At 36.1% G+C, this 20,601-nt stretch overlaps 1 protein-coding gene across 2 annotated transcripts in view; it reads right to left on the bottom strand.

Moving 5' to 3' along the window:
• Nucleotides 1–1,778: 1,778 nt before the first annotated feature.
• EFTUD1 (elongation factor Tu GTP binding domain containing 1) overlaps nt 1,779–20,601 on the bottom strand; it is a 62,920-nt gene continuing 44,097 nt past the window's right edge. Inside the window, exons 17-19 of one of the 2 annotated variants that reach the window (XM_009994487.1) lie at nt 18,367–19,370; nt 13,462–13,646; nt 1,779–2,336 (exon numbers count right to left, since the gene is read on the bottom strand). In XM_009994487.1, the coding sequence (XP_009992789.1) occupies nt 2,148–2,336; nt 13,462–13,646; nt 18,367–19,370 (1,378 nt within the window). In that variant the 3' untranslated portion in view covers nt 1,779–2,147. The remainder of the gene's footprint in view (nt 2,337–13,461; nt 13,647–18,366; nt 19,371–20,601) is intronic. The other variant, XM_009994488.1, reaches the window with a different exon arrangement.

The raw sequence follows: 20,601 nt of genomic DNA, 5'->3' as shown, positions 1-20,601 counted from the left end.
TTTATCCCACTTTGCAGAGATTTTCCAAAATGATGCCATATTGTTATGTATGCGTAACTAAGATGAGGAGAAGCAGCTACATCAAGTTAATTTTAAACAAATCAGAGAAAAATAGCTAAGAGATTCACAGCACATTAGCAATTAGATTGTGTTCTTACTAGGAGCTGTTCCTACAGAACACAGATCTCAAATATTGCTGCTAGAACTTCGCGTAGGTTGGTTTGATTTTCTTCTGCTAGTTAGTCCAATTTTTGCTCTTTATAAACAGTAGTGTTGCAACATCCTGAATTATCATCTTTATGCTGTTTGAGGTGCAATCCTAAAATACACCATAACAGGAAAGCTATTATCAAGTCTTTTTTAATTTGTGTTAATGCTCCTTCTGCTTACTCAAGTATAGACTACAATTAACAATTATGCAGTCATGACAAGGAGCAATGTGTCCACCTCTACATCACCTATTCAAGCATCTTTGTGACTACAGGCCAGACATCCCTAAATCTGTTTTGGATTCAGCTAACAGAGTAGCTGCATTAGCCATCATCTCATTACAAATACTTATGTCTTAACTGTTTTTTGCAGGCTGCAGTAAGTTACCACGCCTCCCATGGCTATACCAGCTGGCAGTGCCCAAACTATCTATGTATCTTTGTTCAAGCTCTAATAGGGATGCTGTGCAGACACCTCTTGCAAAACAACAGCAACTTATGGAACAATCCTCTAAGGAAGGCAAATATTTCATTTGCTTGAATAATTCATAAATACAATCTTAAAAGGCAACATTTCCGTAATGAAAGCAAACAAGCTGGAAAAGTTGCTATTTAAAATAAAAGTTAACCCTTCACATTTATTCTACTTTTGAAACAAACAACAGTTTTATTTCCCCTAAGAATCCATAATGATATTAATAACTTCAGCCTGCTGAGTTAACTGACACATACAGAATAATTATTCAGAAAAACCAAGCAGGTGCTAAAGCACTACAAGGCAATGACAAATTAAAGAAATAATTATATTCTGGACAGAAAAAAGTAACTCTTTTGCATAGCTATGTTATTTGAACTCTCTGCAATTAGCAAAGAGATGAGGTAGCAGAACGTGAGTTTTCGTAAGATTTAAGGACTTATTTGCCATTCATTTAGCTAAATATCAGAAATTCTTCAAGGACATCCATCTATTCAGCCTTAAATTTCTAGAAATCTCATTCTTTTCTATTACAAATCTAATCATTCAAACGAGAAGATCATTCTCTTCTTCTATCCAGGTTTCTATTTTCTTAACTAAAACTCACACCCTGTGAGGATTGTTTTTCCTGTTAGTCTTGGTCTGAATAATTTTGGAGCCATCTACATCCTAGAGAGCTGGAAACAGAAAAACGTTGTCTATTTTTGCAAGTGTTTCTCTTCACTGAATTCAAGACAACAGGCTGAATGGGTAGAAATTTCTGCGAGGGTCTGCAAACACACAGAGGATTGGCAGAGGTAGCTGTGTGCCCAGCTCCAGGGACGGCAGCTCCTGGCTTAAGAAAATCATACAAGCTTTCAAATAAGATGTGTTCTATAGAGCACATGTGCTATTTTTTCCCTCTGATTTAAAGAAGATACATTATTGATTTACAGGACTGCTTACATGAGGAACAGAGTAAAACAAATAGTTTAGAAACTCCTAATAGGCATACATCTATTTGCACACAGGTAACTATGGGAAGTACTGGTGCATAACAAATACATTACAGAAACTTAAACACATTTAAAAAACAATCAAAAACAATAAAGAGCTAAATTCAGTGCATAGTTTATTTGCAAAAACTAGCTAACCAGCTCAAACTCTAATTACATCTAATAAATCAGAAAGAAACAAATAAAATTAGTAGTTCTAACGAAGCGACAAAGTTCAACAGGGCAGTAAATTTTACAAGTTGAGAACAATTGTAATGAGTGTGCCTATATTTTATTTAAATAAGTAAAATATTTTCTCTGTATAAAAGCTGGAAAGGCTTAAGTTTATTAAAACATAAGCCACAGATGTAGCATGTAAGAAAAGTGGTGTCAAAGAATAAAGTTCAAATTGAATTTTGAATCTGCTGCATAGAAAAAAAAAATCCACCTGCACTTAGCTGAGGCAGGAGAGAAAGGAAAGAGACACAGCTACTTATTTCTGCTGAGAGTTCTCTGCTTTTCAGCATGCTCCACAATTTTTTCTTCTACATAAAGTCCCTTTCGCTTTCTTACTGCGTTCATGTACTTGCGGGCCTGGTTCTCCGAGTCTGCCTTTTCCCCAAAGTGCAAATATTCCTCCTCAGTGGTTGGTACCCAGAATGGGTCACTTGAAATGATCTATAAAAATAAAAAAAAAAGAAAAAAGAAAAAAGAAAAAAGAAAACGTAAAGTTATGCAAAGCTTTGTTAGAACATTTCAGGTAATCAATCTCTGAAGTTCAGCAATATGAAAGTAGAGCAGACAGAGTCTTCTGGAAAGCCAATAATTAGCTATTTAATCAGAAAACAAGTTGAGATAGACTATGCAGCATTTGTAAGAAGCCTACAACAGCTTTTCAAATTCAGTTGCATTTATCTGCATACAATTTTTTTAAAAAGCAAATTAATTGCCAGTCAGCAAACAATGCCATATAACATTCAGAATACTCTCAGTTTTCAAGAAGGAACCCTTTATTTAGGATATTATGTCACTATGATCTTATGAAAATTTATAAGAACTGAAGGCTTCTGCTCATTTCTGTGCCCTATGTTCTTCAGTCCCTATGAGTTAGACAGATGGTTCAAAATAATTGTTTCTGGTGCCAACACATTTAGCAGAGCTGTTCTTGCAGCTCAATACCTCAGGGGCCCTCCTCTAGAAGATACTGCAGATCTAATATGATCAGAGAATAACTGGATGCCCCTTTATCCCCAGTTCATCCTATATACCCCACACTTCTTAGATTCTGATATTACTTCAAGATGTTTTAGGTTTCCAAGTAAATGTTTTTAAGACCTAAGAAAAAAGAGGACCCCCTTCCAATTTTAAGCTCCTAAGAATCTGCCTCAGTTCTACATCTATGTTAAATCGCTGCAGGCACCAGAAATTACTCCTAAGTCATTAATAGTGATCAAGTCCTAAGGTAATATAATGTGTATGTGCAGTCAAACCTGGGAAATGCTGCCTACTGACCATAAAAATTGTATAGGGTTATAGTCCTGAGATTTAATTTTCCTTTCCGTTAGAGGACAACTAACAATAAAGCAGAGTAAAATTTACTATAGATAATGAGAATTAAGGAACTTAGCTAAAAATAACAAGATTACCTTCCAAGAATGCTAAACATGAGCATTAGGAAGGATTAAAATTGACCATATTATGTTACTCAGGTTCTGTTGCAAATCTGAGAAATACCTACTTCACTTAAATGATTGTAGATTTTCTCACAAGATGTAGTTACAGACAATACACTTTTACTAAAAAAAAACAAAGGTAATACTGTATCCACTTCTTAAACAAATTCCTTGTGGAAGAAAGCCCTAATTTAATAACTCATGTTACATAATGCCTAACACAATCAAATAAATTACACTTTATGAGGAGTTAGGAAAATTATTGTGGCAGAATGGCTATTTTTCATTAGGGAATCCTGCAAAATAGTATGTGAAGCCCCTAAACCAACAAAAGTAGCTGTACTTTGTCACAGGTAAGTATGCAGACAGTTCTGGTAAATCAAGTGGAATATTACTCGTGCAGAGAGTGACATCCAATCTCAATAATTTAAGTAAGAAATTACTGCAAATGTCTGGCTGAAAACCAAAAGCAAGCACAGCTCAGAAATAAACAGCATGGAACTTAACTTTCCAAATTATTCTACATTTATTTTTAACATAAAAGTAAGGCCTGTCTAACTACAGAAGAATCTGCCTGAGTCATATATATTCTGATGTCTCATACAGGGTCCTTATAACCAATGCCTAGAAACTTGAAGGCAATTTCTTGACAGCTTAGATCAATAAAATAGAAAGGACACCCTTCTTTGAGAGCTTGGAAGTTTTACCATTATTTTATGTGCTAGAAATAAAGAAAAGGGAATGTGAAGACTACTGGCCAACTTTGGAGCAAAAATTTCATGTTGACTTGATGAAGTTGTAGACATGTTCACAGTGAACACCTTAATGATGGAAAAACACCAGGGACTTCCCCTAAAGAGCTGAACAAACACAAATTTCAAACTCCAAGAATGAACAAGGAAAGGTGATTCATGCTCAACGGATTTGCTCTGAACTGCACTGCTGAGGGAGATTATACAGCTACAAAATAAGATAATTTTAAAGGCTGCTACTATACCACCTTTTGATGTTTAGTTTTTTACATTAGCAAGACATCTAACACGGAGAAGTTATGCCCAGAGAGAAACAGTGTAACATTTGTTCTTGAAGAATTAATATAACAGAGGAGTCCAAAAGTATACAAAATTGAATTTACAGATCTAATCTACTTGTAAATATTTAGAAGCTGTAGTGATGGATGCTTAAGAAATGCCCCAGGTCTGACAGGCTGTGTCTTTCAATAATTCGTAGAAGACTTGTTCTAGTCATGTTAAATTTTTTTGCACTAGATACTTTTTCCACTGATCATAATTCTTTAAGGTTCAACAGGTATCTCTAGCTCTTTGCAAATGAACATAACAGAAGGCTTCAATGTATGTACAGTTTAGTAGCCAGCAAGGGTAAACCTGTAAACTTACTGCAGCATTAAGCTACAGAACCCTGAGTGTAGCTTGTACCCCTATGTGCAGAGCAGCACCATAAAGAGACATAAATAAGGTTTCAAAAGCCACCTCAGTACCCAGAGAAGCTACCCTTTGCTTCCCAACCAAAATAATTCAGGCATTACATACTGCTTCTCGAGCAAGTCATGGTGGCATTTAAAAATTTCTATTAGAGGAGAATGTCTACCTGACTGGTGTGGACACTGCAAAAGCTGAGGTTAATTGGAACACACTATTTGCGTCCCCACATCACAGCAAGGAAGGAGAAAGAGGACGCTGGATCTACTGAAACTTGGGGTACCAGCTGTGTATCCCTTTTAGGAAGACAGCAAACAGATACGTAAATGTAACCCCCATAAAACTACACAGAGGTGTTACTGACACAGTGATACAAAAAAAAACCCCAAAAGTATGTAGTTTTCTTTTTAAAAGTTCTGATTCTGTAAGTGAAGGTGAGGGCACAGACAAGACTGTTGCTCTTCTATTCACATCACACTAATGGATCAAAACAGATGCACAGAGCAGGTGGCATCCATCATTCTCCATACTCTGTTAACACAGTTCAAGCAAGCAAGAGGGGAAAAAAAGTGTTTCCATATCATGCTCCAAAAGCATTGTCATCAATTTGCTTACAATGGTAGCTGTCAGAATGGTGAGTCTGGGTTTCCTGGAATCATAGCTGAGAAGCTTTTTAGCCCCTGAGCTATTGTTTGTATTCATGGGAACCACATAGGCATGACTGTGGAATCTGAGACAGAAACTCAGTTTTTGTTTGGATAGAGCCCTAAATGATGAATTAGACTCTAAATGGACCAGTATTTCTGGAATATCATGCAGTCATGTAACAGAGAGCATTTACTGTGGGATCCTAGAAGATCCACAGGATCAAAATGGAAAAGATACCCAAAACCATTATTTATTCTATGTTCAGGTCACTTTTAAAATTATTTAAGTGTTTCCAAACACTGTCAGTACAAAACTAAAATCTATAGCCTGAGATTTTTAATTTTTACAACAGGAATGGGATAACACCTTAACAGTGCTTTTCCAAGAAGTTACACTGCTTAACAAAAACCTTAATTGAAACAGAACTGGAAATGCAAAATATCATACCTTTCACAGCTGAACAATCTTTAAGTGAGTCAATTCAGTTAACCTTCCAACAGAGGTCTTTAATCTGCCTTTCTCTCATTCTGTCTGTGTGACATATGTGTCTGTGAACCACTGAGCTGGGGCAACAAGCAAAGTATCACAGTCAAGCTGTTTATATCCCAAGTATGACCAACAAAAGATGTAAAGAGGAACCAACGTTATGACACTGTAAAAACAATGATGTGATGGCATCATTAGCCTTACGGCAAAGTGCAATTTAAAAAGCCACCATACTGTGTGTGATCTGCAACTAGAAAACACAGGATATCCTTTCTTCAGGAACTTTTGCTAGGACTTGGGAATTTTTCTTTGTAACAGCATAAACTTGCCTATCCTAATTTATTATTCAACACCTGAATAATCTGATGAAGGCAAAAGCAGCTTTAGCTGCTAACAGCCCAGAATGAACACACGGTTACTGCTCCAAAGAAAACATGACAAAACAGCTGCCATATATTGCTATACTACCTCCATAAGGCTATTCTGAAAGCTATTTATTTTAAAAAGTGAATCAAGATTTGTGTTGTCCCAAAAGAACTGACATCAACTGGACTAGCATTTATTCTCTTAGAGAACAAGCATTTTCTCTAAATGCAGCCATATAAAATGCAATACAATAAAATGCATTATTGCACAACAGCTGATAGAATTCTTAAATCTGTTATCACAAATGCAGTTCTTAAGTGATAGAAATGTTTCTTAATAGTATTGTTTAACAATATCTTCATTGATCTACTTTGTTTATATACAAGTAAATAACTGGAATTCCATTATACTGAAAAGAAAACAACAGTCAAATACATGCTGAAGAGTGTGTTCCATAGCTGCCTGCAGCACTGAGACCACTCTGTATAAATCAAACAGTGTTTATAATGAAGTCAGCTGGGATTAGGTATTTCAAAGGAATTGAACAGATCAATTCAAATACTATAATTGTAAGGATATTGTTGAGAAAATGAAATCATTCTAAAGCAAGATGTTCATTAAATATCACAACTATTCAAACCAACACACCCAAACAACTCTCATAAGGCTTGTTTAGTTAAATGCAGAGTAGCATAAACAAAACAGCTGTCATTTTCTTTTAGCCAAACAGCCAAGACATTAATTATTCAAACAATAAACGTCTGTATCTTTATCAGACATAATCTGAATACCTGTAATAATTAATCCACAAAACCCCAAACACTATGAGTGTACCGTGGTAATACTGAGAGACAATACAATGTGTACTAAATTCTGCAAATCATTATGTAAGCTAATCAAACTTTTCAGTAAGATCTGAGTTAGAGCAGATCCCTTCCAATTCAAGAGGACTTGGAATGTTAAGCCTTAATTTGAGGATGATTTATTATTTGCATTTCAGTGGCACCCAGCTGGCTGCAATAGCTATCTGGGTCCCATTGTCTAGTGCATTTCACAAAACGATCGTATGAAACAGTCTCTGCCTAAGGCAGCCTAATTATGCAAAACAAGGTTGAGAGAAGCATCAAAAGCAAACAGAAGGGATCTGCCTAGTTCATCCAAGAGGTCAGGCAGATCTGGGAACACTGCCATGTTCCTAGTAGCATTTCCCCTACTGGTCCTTACTGCCTGATGAGGAGAGAAAATTTCTTTTGAGCCAAATATTATTGCTGTGCAAAATGCTTTAGTTGGACCATGAATAGAAAGAGCAGTCTTACACTGTCCAACACTGATTTTAAGACCAGTAAGCAAGGTTATGGCCTTTGTGAACAATCCCACTAAATTCAGTGGGATTGGGCAGTGTATCAAGCTGCCCCAAGCATTAGGGCAGGTAAAATATGACGCCAGAAACACGTTTTTTCATTTAAATAAAACACGCACATCTTCAAAAGACTATTATGCACAATTTCAAAGATAATACAGGCTTAAGTGTATCAGGTTCCTTTATTCCTTAGAAAACTTGACGCTAGAAAAAGACTTCAAGAACATTGACACTTCAAATGGTGTCCATCACTTAGTAATGACAGATTATGGAAGTAAAAGGGCACAGCTGATATGCATGTCTTAGATGTCTGAGGCAGCCCTGTCAAAATGAAATTACCTTTACCTTTCAAGTAAAATGACAGAACTTCACAGAAGTTTATGTGAAATGTGACCTTGAAAAACTGTTATCTGCTGGGTTTTCAGTTATATGCTGGGTAATAGTGCAAAAGTGCTTCTGTGCTGCGCAAATAGTGCAAGGCCATTTGGATACTGGCAGGGTGGTTCCTGAACAGAGGACACCAGGCAGGGTACCCTGGCCAGGTGGACTGGCAGCCTGGCAGCTCATGACTGCCTAACACACCTACATGCTAGTGCCTGTGTGGACACGTAGTTTTTCAAGCCATTCCCTACTTCCCTGTGAAATAAAGGTTGGATCCTAGAGTGGTGTTGCAAGATGACATTAGGCAACTTCAAAAGCAATCTCCAGATACACTGTCACTTTCCATCAGCCCCAGGTAAAAGGCAGTGGTGCTGGCATATGACTAGGAGCTGCCACAACTCGTAACGTAGAGCAGTCTGAATAATGTTTTTAAAGTGATTTCTGCACTATATTGTAGAAGTTACTCTTGCTCAGCAATACATATTTGAAGAATAGGTTAAAACTTATTACTATTACTACTTTCAAAGCAGCCAGGGTCTCAGCCTGTCCTTGAAAAAAGCAGAATTTAAAATCTCAAGGAAAGATTCTACAAGTTCATCTTCTCTGTTGGTTGTTGCTTAAGCAACTACAGTTTTACAACTACTTGTACAGTTAAGCAATTACTGTTTTTACTCAGTGAAAAACTCTTTCTAAACAGGTATATCTTTCCTGTGCCAGCTTTTATAGGGCCCAAATGTTTCCTATCAAGAAAAGAAAGAGAACATTCTCTCTGCAGATTCAGCTTCTCCATTTTGCTGCACCTATTCCGTCACAGTGGAAAGCTGAGACCACCTCCTTTCCCGCTTAGGAGCACTGGGTGACTGGGAACTGCTGAGCACCTGAAACACTTACACAAAATATCGTGCTGGGGATGAGGATTAAGTGGCAGATGGTGGGAAGAGAAATACCCACAATATGCTAAAAAATTTTGCACAAGCACCGACATATACATGTGCTAGAAATAAAACCAATTCACAGTATTTTGTTAAAACACAAACTTTCATATTGTATGAAATACTTTGTGTACCAGCTTGCTAAGTTCTATATCACATCCTGAAAGAAAACAAACAACTCATATTCAGCCTCCCTTTTTACCAATTGTTTGACCACCTTGTGGTCGACTCTTGGCTTCACAGAGTGCTGACATCAAAAGAAAGCACAGAAACAGACTGCTGATTCTGTAACTAACTTGAAAAAGGGTTGCTCCTGGAATTCATTTACAAGCCTACACTGTCACTGGCACAATGATGTATATACAGTTACAGCTCAAACCTAGTAAAGACTGACATTCTCAAGAGTCTCATTGCCTTACTCTGCTTCCTGTTTAACACAGTCCTAACAATTTTATCCAATAACTTCTATATGAAGTCTTTATCTTCAGAGTTGTAAAATTACTTACAACTTGGAAAGAATTAAAATTCAGAACAAAATTTCTAGATGCAGAATGCTTCATATTGTTATCAGTTCTTACATGCAGTCCCTTCTCTAGAGCCCTAAAGCACACTCTAGACATTACTCTAGTTAGAAGGGATACTGAAAAAGAACTTAGATTAAACATGTTGACAGTTCATCCATGACCCCCTAAGAATAAAAGTCGAATAGCCAATCCTAATACAATTTAAAAGATGTGAGTTAACACAAATAACATACAGTTCACAACTTTCCAAGTAGATGTTTGACAATTTCTGCAGTTGCTGAGAATTCAGTCAGCATCTGAATAGAGCTACATGCATTATTTTCTACTGCAAAAAAGATTTCCCAAATGGGATTAGAGCTCCATTATTCTAAGCATTGTGCAATCACAAATAACTTTGTTCAAAGAAACTTATCATTAAGAGAAAATAACATAACTGAGTGCAAGATGAAACTCTAAAGAATCAAGAGAGAACAAAGGAAACAGGCTCAGGCAAAAAAAAATACAGTAATTTAAGGATAAAATGAGGTAATAATTACCCCAAAGTTATATATTTTAAACTAAGAATTCAGAAGGAAGTTTATATTGAAATCTACAAAAATATGGCCAAGTAAACACAATATACTGAAAATCTGCCTAAGGATATCATAAAGGAAAATACTTGACTACCTACTAAAATGAATCTGTTTAAACTGGGACCAAACTGAAAGCTCCCAATAATAGTTATTTGGTGTCATCTTCTATGGGCAGGAATAAATTGTATTAGCATGACAGAAGAAATTAATAAAAAAATGTATCTGACCAGACCGTCCTCAATTCATGTTTTGCTCCATTCCTTGGGGTGGGAGTAATCTGAACTATACAAAATACATTCGTTAACAGGAGGAAAAAACCATAATTTCATTTCCACAGATATTAAAATGGTTCCATTTAAACACAGACTCTATCACTGACCTTCCTGAGTTTACAGTGTACAAATCACATGAATGAAATATAAGAATAATAAAAAATGAATTTGAATCTCATTTGTTTAAACATACTTTACACATGTGATTTCCATGTGACTAATTCTTTAGAAGTTTAAAAATACAAAACAGTGCCTAGTTCACTACTTGCAAAATGGGGATAAGAGCACATTAAAAGGAATCTGTGTAGAGAAATACATGTGCCAGGTACTCAGCTAATGAGCCAAACACACTTAGAAAACACCACTAAAACAGAATTAATTCAGAATGCCACAGAAAGGCTCGGATAGTATGTTATTAAAGCAGCAACTACACACTCAGCAACTTTGCATTAGGAAATGCAAAACAAAATGAAGTAGCTACCACACTCCCTTTCCATCTTTAGCACCAAGGAATAAATAGTATAAGATTACACAGAGTGTAAGAGCACACAAAGTTCACGTCATATTATCTTTAACAACGATACATTAAATAATTGGGATTCAAATACCACGCTGGTGTTTATAATGTATGCACATATATCATCATGACTCACCAGTGAGGTGGCAGTGTCAAAGTCAAGCCTGATACCTGGTGAAATCTGAAAGGGTCTTTTATTTGGGGGGTTTTTATTTATTTGGGGTTTATGCTAAGTTTTGTTTTGAGAATACAGAGAAAAAAAAGAAACGGAGAAAAGCTCTACAAATTTTGCATGTAATTTGAGACACAAACCCACTTTTTCTGGTCTGTGTCACAGCACCACTATAGATTCTGAAATTGTATTTATTTAGCAGTTCTGCTGATGTGAGAGTAGAATGTACTCCCTCTGCCATCCTTGCACAGAGCCAACACTGCTAGTAGCTTAGTAAAAGGCTTATTCTGTCACAAAAGTATGTGAGCATGACTTTCAGTGTGACAACAAACCCAAAACAACCCTCCCTACCAACAGACTTGCCAGGTGGAAAGGTGACTGGCTTATGTAATTATTTTCCTATTACTGCTACATTTTAACACAGGAGCTGTTATTATAATCTCTACCAAGAGTCAACTTTAGAAAATGTTGCTGGTTGTTCCAATCTCCCTCTCCTGTGTGTATCTGTAATTATATGTGAGCATTTTCTTCTGTAAAATTCACATCATTTGACAGAGTAAAAACACTCACTAAGGTCTGGGGATAGAAGGGAAGGTCAGAGAGGCAGGGGGTTGATGTTTTTGCTTGGTATGGGAGCACAGTAGCTACAAATCCTAATGAAACTGGGACAAAACAATGGCTAGCTGGAATTAACACCCCTCAGACTGATATTCCTTTACGGCACTGCTATCAGAGACCCTTCAGACAAAAGACCAGTAAGCCACAAAACCTCACCAGCTGCCTTTCAGATGAGAACAACAAAAACTGACAAAACTACTGTGGGTAACAATGCCAACACCTATTGATTTCAGGTACCTAATCTGTTCCTGGCTTACACCTAGATGCCTATACTCAGAAAGTTACTGCTTTATCTATTTTTTGTGCATATGCTACTCTGTGGGGGGTTGCCTTTTTTCTATTGTTTGTTTTGGGTTTTTTTTCATTCAGTGTAGCCCTGATTTTCCTTTCCATGGCTCTCTGTTACATCAGAATTAGTTGCAAGAAGGTTAAATGCATCAGTATTAACATTGAGGAAGGAGAGAGAAGTCCCTGCCCCACTGCATCTCCTAACACCAGTGAGGTACCATTGCCAAGGAAGACAATATACTTGTCCAAGTGCACAGTTTCAAGGATTCCCAACTCTTTAGAAAGCACAGGATTTGGCTGGCTTGCAGAGATCCTCCTTTTCCATTAGTATCCACACAAAATTCCTGAAGCGATTACAACAGTTACTAACAAAGAAATACTGCTAGTTAAGCATTTAACAGTTATTACCTACTAAGACAATTTAGCAACAGGGAACAAGGAAAAATCCACACCGTGTGAAAAACGAGCATGTACTTCAGAAAGAAACAGTGGTAAACAGACCAGAGCTGGCAACTGCATGGACTATTGCTGACCTCAAAAATGTGTAGTTGTTTGCACTCAGACACTTGATATTTGAGGTCACAAAATAAATCAGAAAATGAAATAAAAACCAACCAAACAAACAGACCTTCTAATCCTGTTACAAAAGTTTCTATAATCCTAACACCAAATAAAGAAACACCTGACTTAAAAAAGGAAACAGAAAAACCTAGACTTTAGTTATTTTAAAAATTTAATGTGAAAAGCTTGACTCTTGCCCTGAAGCCATTTTTAGCTCCTTCAGTGGAGTCTTCCAAGGAGTCCTACATTGCAAGTTTGTTTGTCTTGTACAAGGCATTCTGATTTACAGCTTTTTATATTTCTCCTTGAAGATCAACTATTCACATGATGGGGAAAAAAACATAGGACACACTCAGCTGACAACACTCCTCTTCAGCTTTCCCACTTGCATTTTTCCTTTACACTTTCACTTATTTATTTCTTTAAGTGACTAAGATGACCAAAGGTAATGATTTTGAGGACACCTCCACTTACTATCACCAGACTTAATTTTAAAGTCTATGCCTTTTGTCTTTAAATATGTATTCCAAGTCATGTTTTCATATGCACAAAAAAATACCTATGGGTCTGCTAACTCCTAAGAGGTTTAATTTCATATGCATTAGATTTGTTGTTACATTTTCTATTAGTGGTAGGTTGAGGTTTCTTTGTGTGTGTTTGTTGGGGCTTTTTTCCAGTGTCCAAACAAGTTTAACAGAGAACTCATTTAAAAAGCCACATAAAATTCAGGAAACCACATTTATGAAGAATCAGTTTCATTTGTGAAGGACTGATTTTTATCAAAATAAAAAAAACATTCCATCTAAACAAAATAGATATCTGAACAGCATATCTATAAAAGCAAATAAGGCTAATGTAAAGCTACCTTCTCATTTAAGAAAGGAACTAATCAAACATCTTGACCAAAACTTCACCTTTTGTTCTTATTATTCCAGTCTGCCACATCTACAGGAAATAGATCACCAAAACAGATGGAGTGAATAGATATTTTTACCTCCCAGTGGCTGAACACCAGCTGTGGACTGGCCAGGCCACTAGTTCTCTTCCTGATTTCATCAGCAAAACCAAAGCTTTCTGCTACTGGCAGGACTGCCTTAATAATAAATACATCCGTCCCCTCCTTCATCTCCTCTTGTAACACTCTGCCTTCCCTCTTGGACAGGACAGCATACACACGACCTGCAAAGACATAATTTGGATCAGCACAACAACATACTTAAATTCTGCATCACGGAGATAAATACATAAATATTTATTTAGGAAACTTCAGCACTATGTAAAACATGTAATTTCTTTGGCTACAATTCTTCCCCCTAAGTGGATCAACTAAGTGGATCAAATAAATCCAAACAAACAACGTATGCTGCCAGAACACTGTGCAGAACCATATGAGTGACTTCTAACAAATTATTACTACTGTATGAATCTAGGCAATGGTTGCACTATGTGCATTTCATACAATCATATGGTTATTTTTAAAAGGCAGTTTGCCAGATTATGTGCCTAATTTGCCGTATTTTTTACAAGCAAATATTTGAGAAACATTACTCTGTTTCAGGAATCGTATCTTAGCTACCTTTAGAGGTCTGTTTGGATCACCAAATCCCTATATGGTACTTGTTCCAGATAGTGCAGTGATGTTCTAATAATAGAAAATGTGTTTATCTGAAATACTACATATTTATTATGTTCAATTTGTACAATTAGTTTTGCAATTAATTCAGGCTTCAGTTAGTCATGGATAATTGTTATTTTTCTTTCCCAAAGTAATATTCAATCAATTGAAATACACTGTATATATCATGAAAGCAGCTGTGAAAACATCCATGTTTCACGTCAGAGTAGGCATTAAGTTAATTTTTTTAAAATGTGTTTGCAAATTGCTGGGCTAAGAATTCCACAGACAAAAACTAGCAAATACATTTGTGTTGATCAAGATAACAAAAACACATGAAAACCTGTGCACTGAAAAAATGTTAATTTACCCAAGTGAATAGCTGTACAGATTCACTTTAAAAGTATCTTGTAGTGAAGAACAATTTTATGTCAATTTCTGAAATGTCCAAATATTGTATATTATATTGTACTGACAAAACAGGAATGTGTATTACTGCCCTTTAACTTCTGGGCAAAACTGAGTCCTCCTAGAAATAATTAGAAATATATGTAACTACATAACACAGGCCACCGATTCTGGCTTGGCAAAGACATTATTAAAGACTATAGCCATGTATGTTGTTTTGATATACACTGTAAGCCTTTTGTGGGATACCAGAAGAAACGTTAGAATGGCTTTACTTGCTTTTATTTTTAAAAGACAGAATCTGGTCCTTGTTCAGGAAGTTCAGCACAAGCAGACAGCTAATACAGTTAAGTCTTCCTGTCAGAGGCAGGCAATGAAGCATCATTTCAGCAGCAACCATTTCAGAGTTGATAGTTCTCTAATAAAATGTGGGTCAAACTGTTCTTTCTGCCATCTCTGATAATTTTATCTGCTCTTGCCCTTACCAGGACCTCCTCACTGTTCCTCTGACTGAACTTCACTTTTACTACGCATGATAGACTTCTAACTGCTCATGAGGAAATTGAGGAAATATTAAAGATTCTATATTTAAAATGACAAAAAATTAAGGCATTCTGATGATAAGTCACTTCGTTTGCCATGCACGTATAGTCTTTGTTAACATAACTAAGCAATCTCATGCGTATGGAAATTTCAGTGAGTCCTGTAACTTCTCAGATACCAAAGGGTCATATCCCAGCACAGCTCACAACTCAGTAACTGCTTTAAAATGCAAGCTTAAATATACAAATTACAAAAGAGCATCACATCACGGTCACTCTATAATTACTGTGTATGTAATGCACAGCATATATTGCAGCTATTTGTTAAAACAAGTGAGTTCAAAACCTCTTTATAGATTACTGTTATAATTAAAAATATTTATTTTACTAATTATTTTAAGTAGGACTTGGAAAATTCTACACGCATGTTAACAAGTAAGGTAACATTTAGCACAAAGCACTTCAGATGCACATACTTTATTGCCATCATTCACTATAGATTGTTGAAAACATGAAAGCCAGAAGGTAATTTATAGCTTACTAAATGTTATCTAGCTGCATGTATTTCATTCAAGCAGTCTGGAGTGATGTCTCAGTTCATGCTATCACAAGGTCTTCAGTTTCACCAATATGGACAAGCTGCATGCAGTACACTGAAGAAATACTATTTCTACCTCTGTACTAATTACTTGAATGTATTTAGGAGCATTAATGCCCAAGAAATACTCTAAGGTCTTCCCATTCAAAATAATTAGAACAGTTATTTGAAAAATATGATACTACTTCCAAAACATCTTCAATGTGCTGCAATGTACAGAGTAAGACTGTGAGTAATAAGCTCACTTTAAAGATGTTATTAAGTCCAGCTCCTTAAAATATTTGTTCACCACTTCACATCAGGTGAAAATGCTAAACAATTCTGGTATTCTGTACATACTAAAGAAATGAAGCTTCATCCTGGGAAGAAATACTGTGAAAACAACAGGAATGGCACGGTAAGAGCCTACTGCTCAACAGAAATGTGGCAAACATTCCGTGAGAGAGGAGCTGCTCTTCTGTTTTGGATTCTGTGTGGTTCCACTTGCACTATTGAGCCAGACACAATGGTATGAACTGATGTGAATTGTCCACTAAAATGGTATGATCTAAAATGTAAAAAAATTCATTTTAAAAAAGAAAGAATTGCTATCAAAATCCAAAAACAAAAGCTACAACAGAGTCTGGTAAAGTTCTTTCCCAGCTAAGTTTCACTGACATTAGCAAAATCCTGGAGCTTTCAGTCTCCAGAACACAAAAGGGAGAATGGAATAAGAGCTGAAAAGGCAGCAATATCAACAGGAAAACGCCACTAATAATTAAGCTAGTTCAGAAGATTCTTCAGCTTTGGGGAGTTTACACAGAACTTCCATAAAGTAGGAGTGGTAAAAATAGATCTTTGTAGAGAACTACCTGTCTGAATAAAATGCTCAAAGTATAACCTACTGGGAAACATCAGTTGTATGTGGAACCTAAACCTAAATTCTGGACATATATAAGCTTGCATCACATTTCTGTCTTCATCTTTCCTTGCTCCTCTCCTCAGCTCCAGTACAGTTTATTTTTTTTGTCAGAAAAGTCTGATGGAAAAAGCTTTACATACTGAGACAACTAACATAAAAGAACAGGCTTCCTCAGAAGCATCTTAGGAACAATCAGATAATATGAATATATATTAAACTCACTGGGTACCAATATATGGAAGACCAACTGAAAGAATTAAAGTTACAGAAGCCAGTTGTTTATCACATGTCATCTACCAAGTCCTAGTAGATAGCATGCATATTTGTCACTTCTCTTTATGAGAATAAACAGCTTAGACTTCCATAATAAAAATTAAACCCAGGAACTTGCAATTACCTAAGTGCATGTCCACAGTTATTAACACACAACTCAAATTCATTAGACTGGACTAATTTGCTTGCATGTCTGAGTGCTAAATTGCACTCATTAAATATATATATGTGCATGCATTAGAAAACCATGCTTCCGTTTGTCTTTATGGCACAACTGATGAGCAAATGCATGTTAATTACATAACTATAAACAAACATGCTTTTTTGGTAATGGGCATTTTTGAAAACAGCCATTTATACAGTGTTTGTGTGGTTTGAAAACTGGCAATTTGCTGACATGGAGATTCAGAAGTATTGTGCTAATGTGCTCCTGGAACAGTAATGTATAACAATACAAACTTTAATGTTGATAGGTATTCTTACATGTCAAAAAATAATTAAATAATTTTTAAATGCAGTTATTCTGTCATAGTAAGTTGTAGTTTATGGTAATGTGCTAGTACGTTTACCTCAGAACAGCTTTTAGCAGGCCTAGCAAAGAGTAACTCCAGAAAATTACAGGATCATGTATCTGTAATGTAACAATTGCTCATTCAAAGACATTTCCCTTCACTACATAGAACTGTAAATTTTGTTCTTCAGACCAGTTTGTTTTGTGTAGCTGCCATCATTCAGCTTGTGTGCGCAACAGCTGAGATTCTTACAACAAATAACAAAATCTTTAATTATTTTAGGTGTGATATACTGTGATTTCTGTCATGAGTAGTACTGTCAAAATAATTTTGTTGATAGCTTACATGCAACGGAAGTTAGTTTTAAAGAAAATCTTGGTGCATTTGATCAGATCCAAAATGTAAGCAACTCTGATGGAAAACTCCAAGAACAAATGTTAGGGTAAGTTAAGAGGTGTTGTAAAGAGGTCAAAAAAACAAGTTTAAGTAGGTATAAGTGGTAAGGTAACGTAAGTGACACAAATTTGCTATGCACTCTGTTCGCAAAAGGTTACGGATGCTACAAAAAAAAATTAGCTACCAATTAGACTGCAACAATTATATAAGATTCTCTCGTTTCCTGATTATTATATTAACTTAAAACATCCTGAAGCAGCACTAACTAAGATTCAGCACTTGTTTCACAAATAGTACAGGTTTCCTCATCTCTTGATGGAACTGTTAACTATGAGGCACAATATTGGTACTTCTATTTACTGAAGTTGATACTACAAAAACTTCATCAAAAGGCAACATTTTGCGTCTTGCACTTTCGAAAAAGTGTAACACTGCTATTTATGCCTGTGTTTCAGACAAGCCAGAGGAATGTTACATTTTCATTCAGAACAGCAGAAAAACTACACATCATTGTATAGATCTACGAGAAAATTATAAAAAAAGTCTGACAAAACTTTTAATCAAGTTACAATTTCTGGTTCAGTCTAATTTATAAAACCTCACCTTGGAACTCAGAAAGCAATTTCTTGACAGGTTTTATGTTTTCTGTCTTACCTAAAACTTCTGCAGTAGCCATAATTTCACACGTGTACATTGCTGCCATGAGCCTCTGTGGTTTTGCTTGCAAAGCATAACGACAAGCTTCCTTCATGGTGGCAATTAGTTGACCAGAGAAGGGACCATAACAATCTGCAAGTAAAACTTCTCCTTTGTGTCTACTTGTTTTCTCAGGTGATTCTGGAATGCTTTGACTGCTGTCCTGGTGTTCATTCACACTGCAAACTTCATCTGTGCAGCTGCTTTTTAGAGAAGTATCTTCATTTTGTTTATGTTCTACAGCATCACTTTCCCCTGAATCTTGACTACCAGTTGACAGCGTCTCTCCAAGCTTATTCATTTCCCATTTTTCCACTGTAAAACAAACACCCATGAGGGGTTCTTCACACATGGGACCTGAAAGTGTAGCCAGCTGAAATCCACTAACTATGCTGTTGTCAAAGTCTCTGTATTTAGTTAGTTCTTTCACAGCACTCCCCAGGCACTGCCACACAGATCTTTTGTAGCCCTCAAAATTATACAATAAAATATTAGGCCCACACTTCCGTGGTCCAAATGACCAGATCTGATCAACAGCATTCCTCCACTTCCTTCCCTGCAGATTTTGCTCCAACTTGTGTTTGAACTCCTTGATCCTGTCAAGAGTCTTCTGATTTACCTCATGCGTTTTTTTATCTTCATTCAGAGATGTGTTGAGTTGCTCCATAGTTCTAATTAAGTCACTATTTTCTTCAAGAAGTCTGGTTACCTCCTCAGGGAGTGGCACTGCTCTTACGCTGAGAGTAGCTTGTTTATTTGGAGTAGATATTGTCACAAGGCCATCTGAATCAACCTGAATTCCTTCAGGAATTTTATTTTGGTCCTCTTTTGTTTGGTGTATGACAGCAACTTTCTGCTGTTTTCCTATTTCTTCATTCACCATATCAACTTTTGGAGGTCTCGTTATTGTCTCTCGGAATGGTATAATAGGTGCTGATACACTAATCTGTACCTTTGCAAACCTATAAAGTTCAGAAATTAGTTTAATTAGTTTTTATTGGAAAACACTCAAAGATGGTAATATCTCCTAACAGAAGAAAACAAACAAATTTTTAATGCTGTGGATGAGTCTTATTTTTTAACTAATTAAGAAAAGGTAAATTCAATCCTTGCCTTTAAAGGAACACAGAAAGCACAAATGAAGTATGAGACAGAAGGTGAAGATTTTGATCTTTTTCCACACTACAAGAAGTGAAAAAATCTTACCAGTTCAGCCTCCTACCTACAATTAATTTATCATTTGCTTTGCAAGATTATTAGCACTTTTTAAAGGAATTATTTTGCATTGAGAGTTGAAAGATACAACTTAAAAAGCTTTCTTTTTTCTTTTAAACTATATTAGGAAATACCCTACAGAGTGATGACAACTTGTGATGCAAATTAATTATTTGTCTTGAAATGAGGACTTTGTAGGAAACTTTCACTACACTTTAAAGAGTATTTCAAAAGATGAGGAAAATTAATTACTAGTGATTAAAATGCTCTAGAAGCAAAAGTCTCACATCTTTGTGTATGCCAAGGTGTTATTTCACCACCTAGCTAGGAAGTGCCGATTTATTAGCTCTTTCATATATTTAATAAAGATCTCTATATTTATTAATAAAGGATCACCTTCATGACTTCAAAATATCCTGTTTGGTACTTCCTGTTTACTGTAATCACAAGAGCTGAAAATTGCCAATCGTACCATGGGAAAACCTGGGTTTTTAAGAACTGTGAAACTGATGTTTATTAAGTGCACAGAGTCAGCATTTTGTTCAAATACACTCAGGATTTAACTGAGCTGAGGACACTGGAATGTTGAAAGCTTACCATCAGATCTAGAAAGCAGCTGTTAGTTTTCACCTGAACTGAAGGGAAAAACAAGTCTTGCAGTGAAATCTCCCAGGAAACACCTCGCTGGGAAGGGAAGGAGGGTTCCTACCACTGGTAAAAAGGTAATCCTGTCTCTTCAGAGCTTTGCAACAATTTGCTACAATTACGACCTGTGATATAGCACCAACTAGCAGCAAATCAATGGAGACTAGGTTTCGGTTTATAGTTTTGAGTATGAAGGTTTAACAATTCTGTTTGATACTGCCAGCTCAATTAGGCTCAGTTTTTAAAACACATGGAGAAAAAACATGACCACAATTGGAATGATCTGCTTCTAAGGCCCAGATGTTATTTACCTTTATTTATACAACATTCCTG

Source organism: Chaetura pelagica, unplaced genomic scaffold (assembly GCF_000747805.2).
Source record: "Chaetura pelagica isolate M959 unplaced genomic scaffold, ChaPel_1.0 scaffold222, whole genome shotgun sequence".
Classification (NCBI taxonomy): Eukaryota; Metazoa; Chordata; class Aves; order Apodiformes; family Apodidae; genus Chaetura; species Chaetura pelagica.
The sequence above is the reverse complement of the archived record's forward strand: the minus strand, read 5'-3'. Positions and strand labels throughout refer to the sequence as shown.